General features: G+C 35.9%; 1 protein-coding gene across 1 annotated transcript in view; it reads left to right on the top strand.

The window, feature by feature from the left end:
- The window catches only part of KCNH7 (potassium voltage-gated channel subfamily H member 7), a 208,571-nt gene that overhangs the window by 143,901 nt on the left and 48,690 nt on the right, over positions 1-15,980 (top strand). Inside the window, exon 6 of the mRNA XM_041403568.1 lies at positions 2,697-2,911. Within this exon, the coding sequence (XP_041259502.1) occupies positions 2,697-2,911 (215 nt within the window). The remainder of the gene's footprint in view (positions 1-2,696; positions 2,912-15,980) is intronic.

The following is a 15,980-nucleotide window of genomic DNA, read 5'->3' as shown; positions in this document are numbered from 1 at the left end:
TTATAAATGTATTTACTGCTGGTGAAAGATAATGAATTGGCAGCTCAGGAGAGTGAAATACTTTCTCCTAGTAATGCATTGTGTAAGCAAGGACAGTGAAATCCTACCACCAAAATGGGGAGTTCAAACTTAACCTGATTCGCCTTTTTAGACCAGGCAGAAGCAAGTCATTCTCCCTGCTTATTCAGTTCTCTGCCTCTCTGCTGAAACTGTCAACCAGGGTGCCAATTAGTATCAATTGTGATTGTGATTTGTTATGGCCCCCTTTTCCCTCTTCCTTCTATGATAGTATAGCAGTGGTCCACTAGCTGTAAAGTATCAGCTCAATTTCTGCCATCCTGAGCTAATACTTTAGCTAATACTTGAGCTAATACTGCCTTTCAATCAATTACCATTGCCAATGAGGTGCATTATACCTTTCACCACTTTCTAAAGCAAAAGAAGGTGGGGAAAAGAAGCAAGGTTCTGTTCTCATGTGCAATAAGCTTAAGCCTAATATCATGCTCTAGGGCATGAGTCTTAGGTAGCAAAAGGGAGAGTAATCCTCTTTGGAATGGAAGCGATAAAAGATGTAAATCCCAGAAACCAGAAGTCCAATGCAATTTAAGTATCTACAAACTTATTAATAAAACAAAATCTTGCCTACTATCTAATCACTGATTTGCCTAAGATATCTTAGTTTCCTCTTACCTTAGAATTCCTAAGGTATGAAGAATCTTGTTAATCTGACAAATGGTTTCAACTTGAAATCCTGTTTACGTCTAAACTGATTCAATACTCAGAAACTATTGCTCAAAATAACAGGGAAGCAGGGCTGGAAAACTGACCACATGTCCATTAGCACACACCAGCCAGATTAGTCACTTTGCTCATTTGTGCAGTGATTGTGAGCCCTGATATATTTTGAGCACTAATATTTAGTAGACTCATATAGGTGATGTGAAAGATAGATTCAGGTCCCACCTGGACAAAAAGGCATTTAAATATAGTATCACAATCCCTTGGTGGTGCCCTCAGTAGCAGGCTTTTTTACCATTCCTTGCAGGTGAAAGGTAGTTCTTTCTTCCCTTTTTCAATAAAGCTGTTCCACAAAAAATATATACTGGGAGAAAAAGAAGGACTGTTTTGCAGTTTAATGGTTAGAGAATTCAGGCACAAATTCTTTTTTGTACCCAAAATTTTAGTCTAGAGCATCATGCCCTCCCTTGTCATCTTAAATTCCTTTCTGCACAGTAACAAAATTTGAAATGGAGTAATAGAGATAGTAATAGTAATCTGTGTAATAGTCATAGTAATCTGTGGCCCAGATTAACATGCAATTATCATGAGTCTAGGAGATAGAAAATATGCATAGATCCTTATAAGCTTCAAAAGAAAATGAAATGTCTGCTTCTTCAACAAACATTTGAAGCCAGGTGTGGTAGAAAATCAGCCCTCACTTAAGGAATTTTGCCAAAAAAAAAAAAAAAAAATTCAACACAGCGTAAAGCATTTCCCCGCAGCCATCCCCAAGCAGCTGGTTGCTTTGAATTTCATTCATTCTCACCTTGCAAATAAAATCAACTGTTCCACTGTTGACTTTGCAATTTACCCCATAGGCCTAATCCTATCCCATTGACTGTTCCTGAATCGACATACACATTCTTGTTTTCCTCTCAGGAAGACGAAAGAAAACCTCAAAAAGAAGAAAAAGAGAAAAGCATCACATTGTTGCCCTTAATAGAATTAAGGCAACATTAAATAAGGTTCTCATGTGGATCTAATACCCTTCAATCTCACACTTTATGTACGTTACTATTGACTGCAAGACCTGGATTTTTTCTTAAATCCCTAAGTGAATTTAGTTCTCACTGTCTAAACATCTTTATAGTTATTTTTCCAATATTGTTCTCAAAAACAACTTTTCCTTGCAATGAATACTTTTGTCTTCCCAATGAACCTTATGATGACAGTACAAAACTAGTATTCTGATCATTTATATTGCTTTCTTGTTCAAGCAACTCTGTGTGTAATGTAAAGAATAATTATAAAGAATATGTACATCATATAGTATGTAAGTTTTATATATTTTTAATGATACACTAAAATAGTGTAAGAAGGTTATATATACTCTCTTGATATTCTACCTATAGTTATATAGGTTATATAGGTATATATTGTATCCCTATAGTTTTCAATACTTTGTTAGTAACGACAGTTGAAGAAATATAATTTGAGAGTCTACTCAATTTTCCAGTCTCTTTGAACTATCATGTGAGCATGAGCAAGGTAGGGATGTGATAATAGAGCCTTTGCTAATTGCAGGCACTCTTACATAATCATGTGTCCTACTTCCGCTCTTATAAACAAATGAGTATATAGTCTTTATATTCAGCCAGAACTATAATAAGAGCACACCAGCATTCCCAGTAACATGAAAACAAGTGAGGATAGATGCATTATGCAATTTGGAATCCATCGACTTCATAAAACATATTGAGGGTTATATGTAAAGGAAATGTCATATTCATAGCCAATATTAGATTTCAATCTTTTTAGCAAAAGAGTTATTTTTAAAATATATAGTTTTTATTATTAACAACTAGTATACAGAAAAATAGTTTTTAATCACTCTTTTGACATATCCCACCTCAACATTAATGATAATTTATTTCCCTTAATTTCCCAGAGACTAAATATGTGTTCTGATTTTTCAGGGCCTTTTAATCATATCAAGTCAAGTCTGTTGGGATCCACATCAGATTCGAATCTCAACAAATACAGTACAATCAACAAAATTCCTCAACTCACACTGAACTTTTCAGATATCAAAAGTGAAAAAAAATCTTCATCTCCTCCTTCTTCAGAGAAAGCAATTATTGCACCTAAGGTGAAAGACCGAACGCACAATGTAACAGAGAAGGTTACACAGGTAAGGTAATACACGTTATTTCAGTTCGTTTTCTTTTTTTTTCTTTCAGTGTATTCAATAGGTTCTTACTCTTTTAATAAGTGGCTTGGCTATCTCCAGGATACTTTGAAGGCTTTAAAACATTATGTAATTTACCTTCGATTCAGTTTCTTATGAGGTAGTCTACAACATTAGATGATACTGCTAACAAACTAAACTTTTCTGCTCCCTCTTTTTTAATGGAAAAGAAATCTTGTATGCACCATGTGTCCAAAATAAGACCATTAATTTCAGCGATTCCTGTCATTCATAAATGTTAGTTTCATTCTTCATAATTTTGTCTCAGCATTATGAATTGCTGATTAGTGAAAGGCACAACATGATAACAAATGGTAGATGATTGTGTCACTGTATCATAATTACACCTCACAATTTCTGATCAAGTTCTTAGTCTTTTCATAATGCTCTTTCTCATGGGTGTCTTTTTCCACATCTGTGCATCCATAAGGCTGTCAAAATGAAAAGCAGATACCTTTGGACTGGATGTATGATATATCTTGTGAACATAGCATATAATTGAAACAAAACTGAAAATAATTTAAAATTGCTGTTTCTTCACTCTAAGACAGATGCAGTACCCTCTGAAGTCAAAGGAACTTTTCAGTTAATTTCAATATTATTACATTTGTGTTACAATCTTATATGGAGAGTAACTGGGACAGGCTAGGAATGTGGAACATACTGAAAAAAAAAACCCAAGAAATGACAGTATCCCAAATAACTTTTATAGGGTTACTAAGCAGAAGGCTGACCCTTAAATGCCCAGACAGACTGAAAGAGGTAAGAAGTGCTTTGTAGTAGAATGCAGATAGATATTCTATAAGGAAGATCTTGCCAAGAGTATATATGGGTTTAGAGTCATAGAATGATAAAATTTAAGACCAGCAAGTCCAACCATTAACCCAGCATGGACAAGTCCACAACTAAATCATGTCCCCACGTGCTGACTAGACTTCAGCTTCTTTACATTGGTGCTTTGCCAGACAGGGTCCATGTTCCTACTCCCTTTGACAGATATAAAAAGAGATGTATTGTACACCCTCCTAAAGAAATAGTGATAAAAGTTCTATCATTTCTATTTTGAGATCAGTTAGTGCCTAAAAAGTAATTGGATTTTTATCTTTCATATACTTTGTCTTAAAGTGCTAGCTTGAATCTGCAACCATTGTCCTTTCTTCTGTGGTCAGTTTTGAAAGATATAATCTCTTCTGGATCCATTTTGATATGTTTGAAATTATTCATAGTAGTTATATATAGAAATCTTTTCATAGATAATATGGCAAAAAGTCAAGTTACATAAAAAAGACTAATTTTTATAAGTTATATAAGCATGAGGCAAGGTAGGTTTTTTTGGGGAGTTTTTCTTTATTTTTGTGATTTTTGTGGGTTTTGGGTTTTGGTTTTTTTAATTCTCACTGGTTAATTAGTGTCAGGATGCTGAGCTTCTATGTACTGGTGATGATGTTGAGGGGAGAAAGGAGGGCAAAAGTTTTGGGGTTTTTTTTTAATCTATGATTATTCTCCAAATAATTTAGATTTTATGAAAAGTTCAATGGAAATGACATGGATCAGCTAATCTTTCCATGAAAATTGATACCTACTAAATTCAAAATTAAATTTGAAATGCTCTATAAAATCTTTACACTTTACAGAAGCCTTCCAATTTAATTTGACATTGGTTTATGTCCTTTTCTAGAACAATCTTAACCACTGTGCAGAGCACAATTTGCATAGCAAACTTTGATGCCATATCATTCATTGTAATTGGAAATAGTTCCCTGCAGCTGCTGCTTGTTCTGTTATTACATTCACTTATCAATATTTTTAGTTGCTGCTGCATCCTAAATGCTGGAATTAGATACAGGTAAAAACTCCTAGGAGGTATAAATAAATGTAGGTTTAAAGTATTACAATGGTCAAGAATCTAGTTAACTAGAGATTCATTAATTAGATTAGAAATAGGCATTTAGAAGATTTAAGTGGCTAGTTTTTGTCCTATTTATGTTTCTATTCCAAGTGATTTTAATATATTTTGTAAGAGTCAGCTCTTTGAAGCTTCTGCTTCATGCCTGACTATAAATTTATTTGTAAATCTTTTCTTAGGCCATAGATCCATTAGCAGTCTCTCTGCAAAACAGTGCGAAAGCGGGCTTGGAAGATTTGAGCACAGTGTTGAGAACATAATATCGTGGAAATGTTAAATGAGGTAGTTAAAAATGCTCATGCTAGCACAGTCTCTGATAAGGAAATCTGTCAAACAGCATCAAAAATACACAGAGGGCAATATGACCTATTTAGTCTATGGGGCAATATCAGTAAAAGAGCAAATGAGTATAAAACAGCCATGGTAAGTTTAAAGGTCACCCTTAATCAGAGCTGTGACATTCTGAAACCGTCTTCTAATGAAAGAAGTTAGGGCAGGAATTCTAAGTGTTGCTAGAAAGACACTGAGAATGTAGTGAAGGAGTACATAACATACTGTATTTTCTGCATTGCTTTCATTGATGACATGAAAGGCCACATACTGTACCATTCAAGTATACATCCATCCATTTCTCCTTTTGTAGTCCTTATTTTCTATCTTTCTCCCTTTCCTCAGTTTTGCTGAGAAATTTGGTCCGGGTGTTAAAATCTAACAATTCCACTACTATGGCTCCTCATGGTGCAATGCAAAATATATCAGTGAGCTTTCCTGTTGGATCATGCAGTCTGGATTCTCTCTAATGTATCAGTAATATATCAAGTATCAGCATCACAGAATGCAACAAGTTCTTTCCAAAGACAACAGCTGCATAACTTCTTTAATATCCACAAGCTGGAGATGTAATTTGGGTCTTGAAGATAGTGAAAAAGGAAAGGATGGCACATAGCCACCTTCAGAAGAAAGAGGAAGAATAATGAATAAAGTAAATAAAAGAGTCATGGGCCACTGTGTTTAGAGGAAGTGATGCGCTTCGAGAAAACATTTAAAGAGGAGTAAGATACTTTAGTAGAAAGATTTTAGTGGAATAAATGAGAAATAGAAAATAGAATAAAGTTTAGAAAATCATTTTAGAAGAAAGAGGACATGCTGTGGAACAGTGGTTTATACATTAAGAGAAAAATCTAGGTTATACATTCTACAGCAAGAAACCTTCCAATATTTTTCTACTTAACAGGAAGGTTCAGAACATTATGTAGAGATGAAAAATGCCTTAAGATATAGCTTGCAGTGAAGTGCTGCACATGTGATGGTCCTGAATAAGTAGATTCCCTGATTGCTTTGCCTGAATTTTCACCTGGGGCTTCACTGATCATAACTCCTCGTGTAATGCCAAAAAGCATAACATCTTCTGGATGCTTGCTTCTTCATAACATTGACTTTTACTCAAAGAATTAGTCCAGGTATAGCTGCCAGATAGCCCTGACTGATAAATTGGCATTGTTATATTCCAGCATTATATTCCAGTTCCAAATGGAAATTATATTCACATTTCCATTCCACTTAAGAAAAAATTGTTTTTAAAAAGTTTTTCCTTATAATTTCCAAAGGTGTTAATGTCACTGTCTTCTAGATTAATCTCAACTTACTTTTTTCCATTATTTCTTTTTTTACAGTGTGTTCAGGAGGACAGTGCAATTTCTGCACTCTTTTGTACTGACAGGTTCAGTTGGGGTCCTGACACTGATGGTTAGAAAGAGACAAGTCTTCCTAGAGGCACAAAAGTAGACTTTTATTAAAGAAAGCAGTAGGGCAAAAGTCTGACATCTGTCCCTTAGCATTTTTTATGAATTCATAAAGGGGACTTCTGGCCTTAAAATTGCAATGTGCAAAGACACAACAGGAACTGATTTTATCCTTTATTTAAATACTGATTTATTTTAAAGCTTCTTAGACATCAGTTTCCACTGATGTACAACTGCAAAATTGTGAACTCCATTGTAAACAGACTCATGAAGACTAGAATAGTCAGTATCTGTCCTTTCTTTTTAAAGAAAAGAGAGAATTCCTGAATGCCCATAACTTAATACTGTCTACAAATAACTGTCCCAGTTAATAAAATGTAAATTACTGGTGTCTGTTGTGTTTAAGAAAAACTCTTTTGTTGCTTTTGATCGCTAGTCTTCAGAGATCATTTATCCCCTTGAAATTTATCAGTCTGAAGAAATACAGAAAGTGGTTTGAAAGGGCCAATATTCATTATTTCATAGTGTTCATCATTTCATAATGTTCATTATTTGTCTCAATAAATGACTTACAGGAAAGTAAAACTCTGTAATCTTTTAACTTCCTGTAATAATAATTTTCAGAAGAGTTTCATTATCCACCCACCTCTATAAAACATATATATACCCAAACTGGTCATATGGCTGATGAAATGATAAATATATACCTTGACAGGCTACACAGAATATTGTGATCTGATTTGCAGACATGCTGAACACCCACAAATCTTCTGAAAATAGAGCTGCTGGTGGTGGGGGGGGGGGGGGGGGGAGGCTGAGGACCATGTATGAAGTGATAGACCTTGTAGTTTCACTGCATGTTTTTGTAATCTGGCCAGACTCTATTTCATTCCCCAAAAGATTAAGAAATAAGTAACAATATCCTCCCAAGGCCAATAAAGCTGTTGATATAAAAAGAACTATTATATGATCATGACTTCAAACTGACCTTCAGGTTTTCAGGCTAGAAGAAGACTACCAGCATCTAGGACAGAAAGGGGCAATATAAGACCTAAAAATAAACCAAATTATTGATCTATACATTTTCGGCAGTCTGATCCAGCTGACACACTGTGCTGTTTACATCCTGCAATAACTCACATGCACACAACATTTCAAGGGTGTTCATTTTGCATTCTGCGTAACGCAGAAAATTCTGAATAAAGGGGAAACAATTTTGATGCCTTCCAATTACACAGCAAGAGATACATATAATAGTGAAATTAGGGGGTAAGCAGGGCCAACATTTCCCAGTTAATGTATGGAAAGTTTAAATTTAATCTGAAATGAGAAGCTTCTTTTTCCTGTTATTTGTGAATTGACACATCTTATACAGGAGTCCTTCCCTTTCTTTACAATAATAGTTAGCACCCTCATGCAATAAAATTTCATCTTTTATTGTCATTACATAATTAGGCCTCATAATTACTATAGTTATAATTATAGAAATAGTATAAATGTGTGTAATTTCATTGTAATTTAGAAGGTGTGGCACATTCTGTGAAACCAAGAAAAGCAAAAAGGCCATGGTTAAAACCAGTAAAAATACCTCAGTCCCACTGTGGCCATTTAAACCTGTGCTAAGGTGTCACCACAACTGGAAAGTAGTATCTTTTTCACCAGAGCAAACAGCTATTCCAAGTGTGTGGGAGCAGAAAATAAAGCCCACTCTTCTGATCAATTTCAGAAGAAAACATAGTATGTTCATTATAATTATTTGCTGTTGCACCAAGTAATAAAAATAAGATTCACAACAATTGTGAAAGGTAAAATATTCCTTCCTTACAGTAGAGCCTCTTCTTTTTGTGACAGCTGAATAGTTCAAGCATCTGAACTGCTGCAGTGTTTTTAGAAGATTTCACAACATATGGTAGAAATGGAGCAGTCAGAAAGCCCAGCTGCTTTGCAGCATGTAACCTGGATGAATCCTTAATTAGACCATGTCCTTCCCCCAAGATCTGCTCTTCTGAAAAGGGGATTATCTGATTTTGCTGAGGTGGGAAAAAGTATCCACTGTCTTCTATGAATTACAGTTTTGAGTAATCAATACTTTGTGTGATCTCTTTGTATTTACTGCCTTGATGCTAACATGGAATAAAGCATATGACCTTTGTTAATATTACCTCATTTGCCAAAGCAACATTCCTTTTCTAGTACTAAGAAATGTGAGAAAACAGATTTCAGATGACATTGTAATTTGTTCTGATAATAAGGAGTTGGGTGTAAGAACTAATACTCTACAAAGCAAGCAAAGCATATTGAAACAAAGGTGCTGGCACATTTAGGCAAGCCTCATTTCTCTGGTCTAGAGCTATAAACACTCAAACTCCCACTTCATGGTGAATTGACCTTGGAAGTTTCTAAACTTGGTAGGTTACTCTGCTGAAACCAACAGTTTTGATGCTCACCAGAACAGTATCACCAACTGCAAGTCAAGCCCAGCTAAGATCTGAAGAGCTGTGAGATCCTCTGATGCATTTGGCATGCACAGTCTGGAATAATAGCTTTCACATACGCAGTTGGAATTGCCTTAAAACAGCTGTGAAAGAAGTCATAGTCCCTCTTTCACGTAACCTTAGAACCATACAAAAGTGTAGTGTGGAAGAGACCTCTAGAGGCCATCTAACCCAGCCTCCTTTGCAAAACAGCACAACTGCAAAGTTAGATCAGGGTCCAGTAGTTACCTATTAACTCAGGACAGTTTCTATCTTTAGGAGAGTATATGTATATATTTTCCCAGATACAGACAGCAATAGCAGCTGACATGGGGAAAGAAGAAGGGAAGAGGGCAGAATGCTGTGGATCTCATCAGTCACAAAAAGCTGCTATTTTTCAAGAACACTGCTGGTGTAGCTAGCATTCAGGACAACCTCTTAGAAAGAGGCAGTCCTGGATTGTAGTTCCAGAGTAATTTGACTGTTACTTATCTTACATAAATGACCATCTGTTTAAAAAGCCACAAAAATAACCCTGGGCACCATGGACTCAGACTCAGGACTCCCTCCCTCTCTAAGTGCCCTTACCCTCAAATGGTCTGGACTCTGCTCTAATGCCAGGCACCTCACATGTACATACTGTAGGACCAGTGTTTGATCTAGTCACAAAATGCCATAACCTGGACAGGCAATGTTTAGCATTTACCTGAAATTATATAGTCACACCTCTTAAGAGTAATTTTCCTGGGGTAAAAAAAAAGGCAAGTGTGGTCAGCTAACAATTTAAACTCTTTTCTCTTTTAATGTAATACTAGCTAGTATACAAACTGAAAATTTTGTGGGTAATCTGATGATTAGTTTTTTCAAGGAAATTTGAACTCTCCCACACATCACTAATGCAAGAAATTGATAAATAAACTAAATTTTAAAAATAATGTTCCTGCAATTTGCAGGTAGTTCGATAGTGATTATAAAGCAGTTATGTTCCAACACTAATTATAAGTGAGGTCATTAAGTACATTAACAAGAAATAGCAATGAGGTTGTTATTCTTTTGTCTTGGGTGGGGGGAGGAAAAAAGCATGTGGATTAGTTGTTTTTGATGTAGTGGCAACTGAGGAAAATATTTTATAGTTAGGGTCTGATAAGGTTTAGCATTTTTTTCAAACTAGTACAAATAGTAAGAAAAAGCAAAGACCATTAACCCCAGTCAGCATAGTGTGATGTTTGATGAATTCTGAATGCCCTCAAAATTTATAAGCCAAATAAGAACAATATTTTTCTCATCTATTCCCTGTCATGTGTTAGAACTTGGATAATGCTTTCAGCTGGTAACTGGTAATAGGATCAATAAAGAAGGACAAACCCAGAATAATTCAGAGTTAATATTTTTTAAAATAAAATAAATAACAAAAAAAAGGAAGGGAGTAAAAGGGAGGAACACTCCTTAAATTATATTTATGGATGGTGTTGGTGTTACTGAACATAAAGTCAATAAGTGTAGCACAACAAAAATCTCTAGGAAGTATTTATTAAAAGTGGCTAGTTCAGGCCATCTGTTACAAACCAGTTTAAACACAGAAGAATGAGGGAAATGAAGCATCTGTGAATAACAGGGATCAGACCCAGAGAGGTTTGAAATATACCCAAAAGCATTGTTAAAACCAGATGAGGTTAGATGTTGGCACCAAAAAAAAAATTATATATTTCATGTAATAGTAAAAGAAGCAAAGGGGGAGAGAGAGCAAGAGAGAGAGAGAGAGAGAGAAAGAAGAAAGACAGAAAGAGTTGTGTGTGGGGAGTGGGGGGACAGGGAGAGAGTGACAGGGATTAGGTGGAAACATATCGCCCTTCCTGGGGTCCCAACCATGTCTCGTGCCCATCCACCATCTGGTCTTCTTGGTGGTGAGAGTTCCCCCTCCCCATGCCCCCTGCCACTGCACCAAAAAGTACAGAATGCATTGGATTGATTTATGTTTGGGCCAGGTGGGAACGTCCAAGATGCCTTCCCTAAGGGGGCCAGTTTGACACTGTCCCTTGCAACACTTCGGATATGTTGCATCATGTTGCAGTGCTCTGGTGCAGGGTTTGAGGACCCCTTTGGGGGAGGCCTTTGATAGGCCATGACACCCTGCTTCTGTCCTTCATGGGGATGCAGATTTTCCCAGCGTGAAGTGGCCCCACAGCTGAGCTCTGCACAGTGGAGGATGGGTGTTCACTGCCTCTGACCAGAGGCTTTTTCACCTCACACCCAACACTTCTCTCCCCCCACCCTTTAGGCGCAAGGGTCTGTGTGAGCCTGGCAACTTATAGCCCTGAGGTTGTGGTCTCTACCCTGAAGATGTTAAGCTTCATCAAGCTGTGGATGTATTCTTCCCCCTGAGGCCAGACCTGAGAACTGTCTTCACCAAGGAGTAGTTCTGGGCTTTGGTCAGAAGGCCTCTTTAGGGGGTGGTAATCTTCTCTGCAGTTTTTCTAGTACAGTTTTGCTATAATAGGCATAAGTCATTTATGAAGATGTTTAAGCCACAAATTATAACATTCAAACTCCAACACCATCTAAATAGCAAAAATATACTATAAAAGAAAAATCTATCTGAAATAAAGTACTGCAATTGTATGAATATTTACCTGATATTCATAGTATGTAGAAAACTCAATGTTTTTTCTTCCGATATTTGATTTACCTTAGGTAAGTCTGTTTTTCTTTGACAGTTGTATAAATCTTGCATTGTAGCACATGGTGAAATTGTCCTTAAGATAGTTTTGCTTTATTTATAAGCACAAAAATTTAATTTTTTACTCAAAGAATTGCCAATTTTACATTAAGGCAGCATCTTTATAGATATGGAAATTCCAGTAACTACTAAATATCTTGGAAGCTTCCATGAAATGGTATGTTCAGTTCAGACAGACTGTTGAGTATACTACTACTAATAAATGAGAAACATTTATTAAATGGGAAGGAAAGTTCTTCATTTCACAGCTTTGCATTTTTTTTCTATTCTAAGTATCCATCTTTGAAAATGTTCTACCTTCTAAATTAATTCTATTAATTATGAAGAAACCTTTCTTTCAAAGCAAAATAACTTCTGAATTATATGGGCTCACATTTGTACCAATTTGTTCTGTTCAAGGAAGTTTAGTTTCACTGGGTTTGTAGGTGAGTTACAAATGGAAGACTATAACCAAAGGAGAATAACACATTTTGCTGTGTCTTAGTCTCTGATGCTGTTAGTTACTGGGTTTGGAATTGAGAAAAAAAATCAGAGCCTGTGGCTCATGGCCATTCTGCAGAACTTGTTAGAGGCCAGCTAATTTATTTTGACAAATTTTGTTAGGATAGGATGCAGATGCTAGCCTTCTTACAGGTTTTCCGAAAAAGCTTGGAAAATGAGTTTTGTCTAGGATAGTTATTTGCAGATATATTGTACTGTCTGTTTTCTCACTTCTTCACACCCACAATATCCAGTAAGGAAAGGAAACTGCAGTTTGCACAGTGTGATAAATTAGTCAATATATCTAGAAAACAATGTACATTACATTACAGGCTTCTATTCCAGACATTTTTGCCACTGGATTGAGCTTTCAGTGATTGCAGTAGCACCAAAAAGATTTCCATTTTTCCCTGGTTGTCACAGTTTAACCCAGCTGTCAACAAAGTATCATACAGCAACTGCCCAGGTCCTTCCTGAACCCTCAGTGGGATGGAGGGGAAAGTCGGGAGTGATGGAGTACTAATAGCAATTGTAAACAAAAGGAGGGAGGAAGATAAGAAGGGAGAGACAGAGACACAGGGAAGGAAGACCCAAGAAAAACAGGTGGTACAATACAATTGCTCCCAGCCAATGGTTTGATGCCAAACCCATTCCCAGGCCATGATAAGTCTGTGTTCCTGGTAGTGCTCCTCAGTTTGTAGTCTGGCCATGACATTCTATGCTGCAGACTATGCATTTGGCCTGATCAGGTCAGCTGTCCTGGCCATGATTCCTCCCAGCTTTTTGTGCACCTGCTCACTGAGAGAGCCTGGGAAACTGAAAAATCCATGACTTACGGTAAACATCACTTAGCAACCAAGGCATCAGTGTGTTGTCAACATTATTCCCATATGAAATCCAAAACAGAGCAGTGTGTCAGCTACTAAGAACAAAAATTAACTCTCTCATAGTCAAAATCAGGATACTCGTTAAATCCATAAACAAAGCCTCTTGTTTTCTCCAAAACATGAGCTTCATTTAGCATAGCACGGGCAAGGTAGAGCTTCTCAAGGACTTACTTTTGTCTCACTGATTCTGTGCTATTTTTGTTTTGTTGTTGTTTCTGTTGAAATACCAGAGTATTAGTGAAGAATTACCGCTAAGATCATACCATGTCTTGCCACAATTCCCCCAAACTAAAATAAGTTTTTGCATTGTAAAACAATAAAAGTGTCTAATGTAAGATCCAGCTACTGTCTGAGCAAAGGCAGGGTTGTCTTCTCACTTCTCCATGGTCACAAATCCACCCTTTTTCCATGCCTAACATTTATTGAATGGGTGGCACTAGAATTCTGGATCATGCTTTTATGGGTTGGTTTTACTAATGAAATGTAATTTGTATCATCAGATTGTCTGTATCTATGTATGCAATCTATTTCATCTACCCTTGTCAAATGGCTTTTTGGTTAAAATATTAATGGCCAAATTTTATAGAAGTTTGGGTAACACACTTAACTTTCCTAAAAGTGGTGTTGAGAGCAGTACTTGGGCAACCTGGGCAGAATGCTAAGACTAAATATCTCCTTTAAGTGAACAAGGCTGGGATGTGCTCATTAGCACAAACAAGGAAAGCCACAGGGAAGATGGTAATTTTTAAAGTAAGCTTTTCTCCCTACCAGAGCAGTTTCAATTGCAGTTCATACATTTTTAAACACTATGGGGTCTAATTACAAAATGCAGATTTTCTAGAAAGTTTGCTCTTTTTTTGCATATTCTGGAAAAAATATTTACCACAAAACTGAAAGTTAAACTTAAATATGATGATATGCATAAGGATCTTTTCTTCCTTTCTCCTGTACTCCTGACAGTTATGTCAGTAAGTACTGTAATCATAGAACCAAACTGTGAATGTAGCTACTTCATTATCTCTCCATGCACTTCAGAAATTCTATAGCTTTTATGCTTTTCTTTATCTGATCAAAGTATTTGACAGCCAGCAAAGCAGTCAAAATGTATAAGAATAAAAAATGTAAGAAGGATGAGATAACATCAACAAGCACAAAACCTGCTTCTTTTATTGTCACTCTATGAACAGATGATAGAAAATATACTCTTGATTACTAAAAACCACACAATTGTTTAAGCCCTTATAAGAAATTTGACCCTTGTTTTCAGACATATAAGTGCTTGTCAGCAGCTGAATGTTGCCAGAAGAGCAATGAATAACTCACAAACTCACTAGAATGTTGAACTATAGCATTTGCTGTCTTCTGAAATAATATCTCATAGTGAATTTTAAATAAGAGGTTTACACAGCTTTTAATACATATTCTGTCATTAGCTTTTGCTAAAAGAAGTCAATATCTTCTTTGTAAGTATCTTCTTTAGTAATCTCTATATCCCTAATTTAAGTTTTAAAGATCAGTAAAGGGCTCTTAGTAAATCCATGTGCTTCTAAGTATTGCTCTGACAATGCATTACCCACCAGTGTCAAAGTAATTATATACTGACTGGCAGGAAGAGGCTCCTGAGGTTTAAGATTATATACCATTTCTTAATATTTTCATGGAAAATGAACTATAAAAATACCTCCTATCTTTTAATATCTAGCTTAAAAATAAATTATAGGTTAGAGATATTACATGTATTCAATTTTGGTGAAAGAGTCTTGTTTGATGGTAATAGCCGATAAATATCATTTCCCTGAAACCCAAACAATTTTACTTAACAAACAGGAGAAAAATCTGTTCTACTGTTTTCATCACAGGACACACATAACTTTCTTTAACCATTTGAAGATTCTGGGTTGCTGTGTATGTAAATATGTTTAGCTGAATAAGATATATAATTATTTGATAACTTCATGAAAGTTCAGCCCTTCATGGCCTCAGCAAGGCACTTAGCATTCCAAGGAAGTCCCATTTCTCTCAAACAAGCTTCTGTAGTGACAGATTGATATCTGGAACAAAAACAAAATTAAAATGCACTTAGATAATCTGAATTTTCAGGTTCTACCACTGCTAGCCGAAGTTCTGTTTCAATATTACACTTGGTGAATATGAGGATGAAAGGAAAAAAAAATAAAAACCTTCTGTATAAGACTTCATTACTTTACTACAAACAGTCTCACAGAGACTGTTTCAGCATTGTGCATTATATACAAATAGTCATATTACATAATTTTAAAACCTTTAATTAAAACAAAGGGAGTAAGACAAGAAGGCAACTATTATTAGCATTCCCCACCGTTCCTATTTCAGATGTTCTTTTGTAGCTGTCCTTTGAAAGACATGTAAAAATATATTTTAAATGTAAAAGTACCTTGTAAAGCTGATATATGAAAGCCGTATGTAATGCTGTGTTTGCATCAAATCAAGACCACTTCAGCTTTCTTTCAGTATTGCTGTAATCTTCTTAATTGTTCATGTCTGCATAAGGAAGACAATCATCAAGATGACTGAAATGTGAAAATCCATTAGAGTCTTTTGGGGAATTAGGTAATGCCTACTATCAGGAAGTCAATGTTAATTTAAATTCCATTTGTTCATTAATACTCGTGTAATATTTATTTTTAGTCAGTTTTACATTCGGAAATCTCCTTAGGAGGTCCAGTCTGTTGATGTCTCATGGTAATTGTATTAATATGGAGGAAAAGTAAAGATATATACTTGCTAGTTATAGCTTGGCAGCTTCA

Source organism: Onychostruthus taczanowskii, unplaced genomic scaffold (assembly GCF_017590055.1).
Source record: "Onychostruthus taczanowskii isolate IOZ18803 unplaced genomic scaffold, ASM1759005v1 scaffold20, whole genome shotgun sequence".
NCBI classification, from domain to species: Eukaryota; Metazoa; Chordata; class Aves; order Passeriformes; family Passeridae; genus Onychostruthus; species Onychostruthus taczanowskii.
Note: the sequence above shows the minus strand (reverse complement) of the source record. Positions and strands in the feature narration are given on the sequence as shown.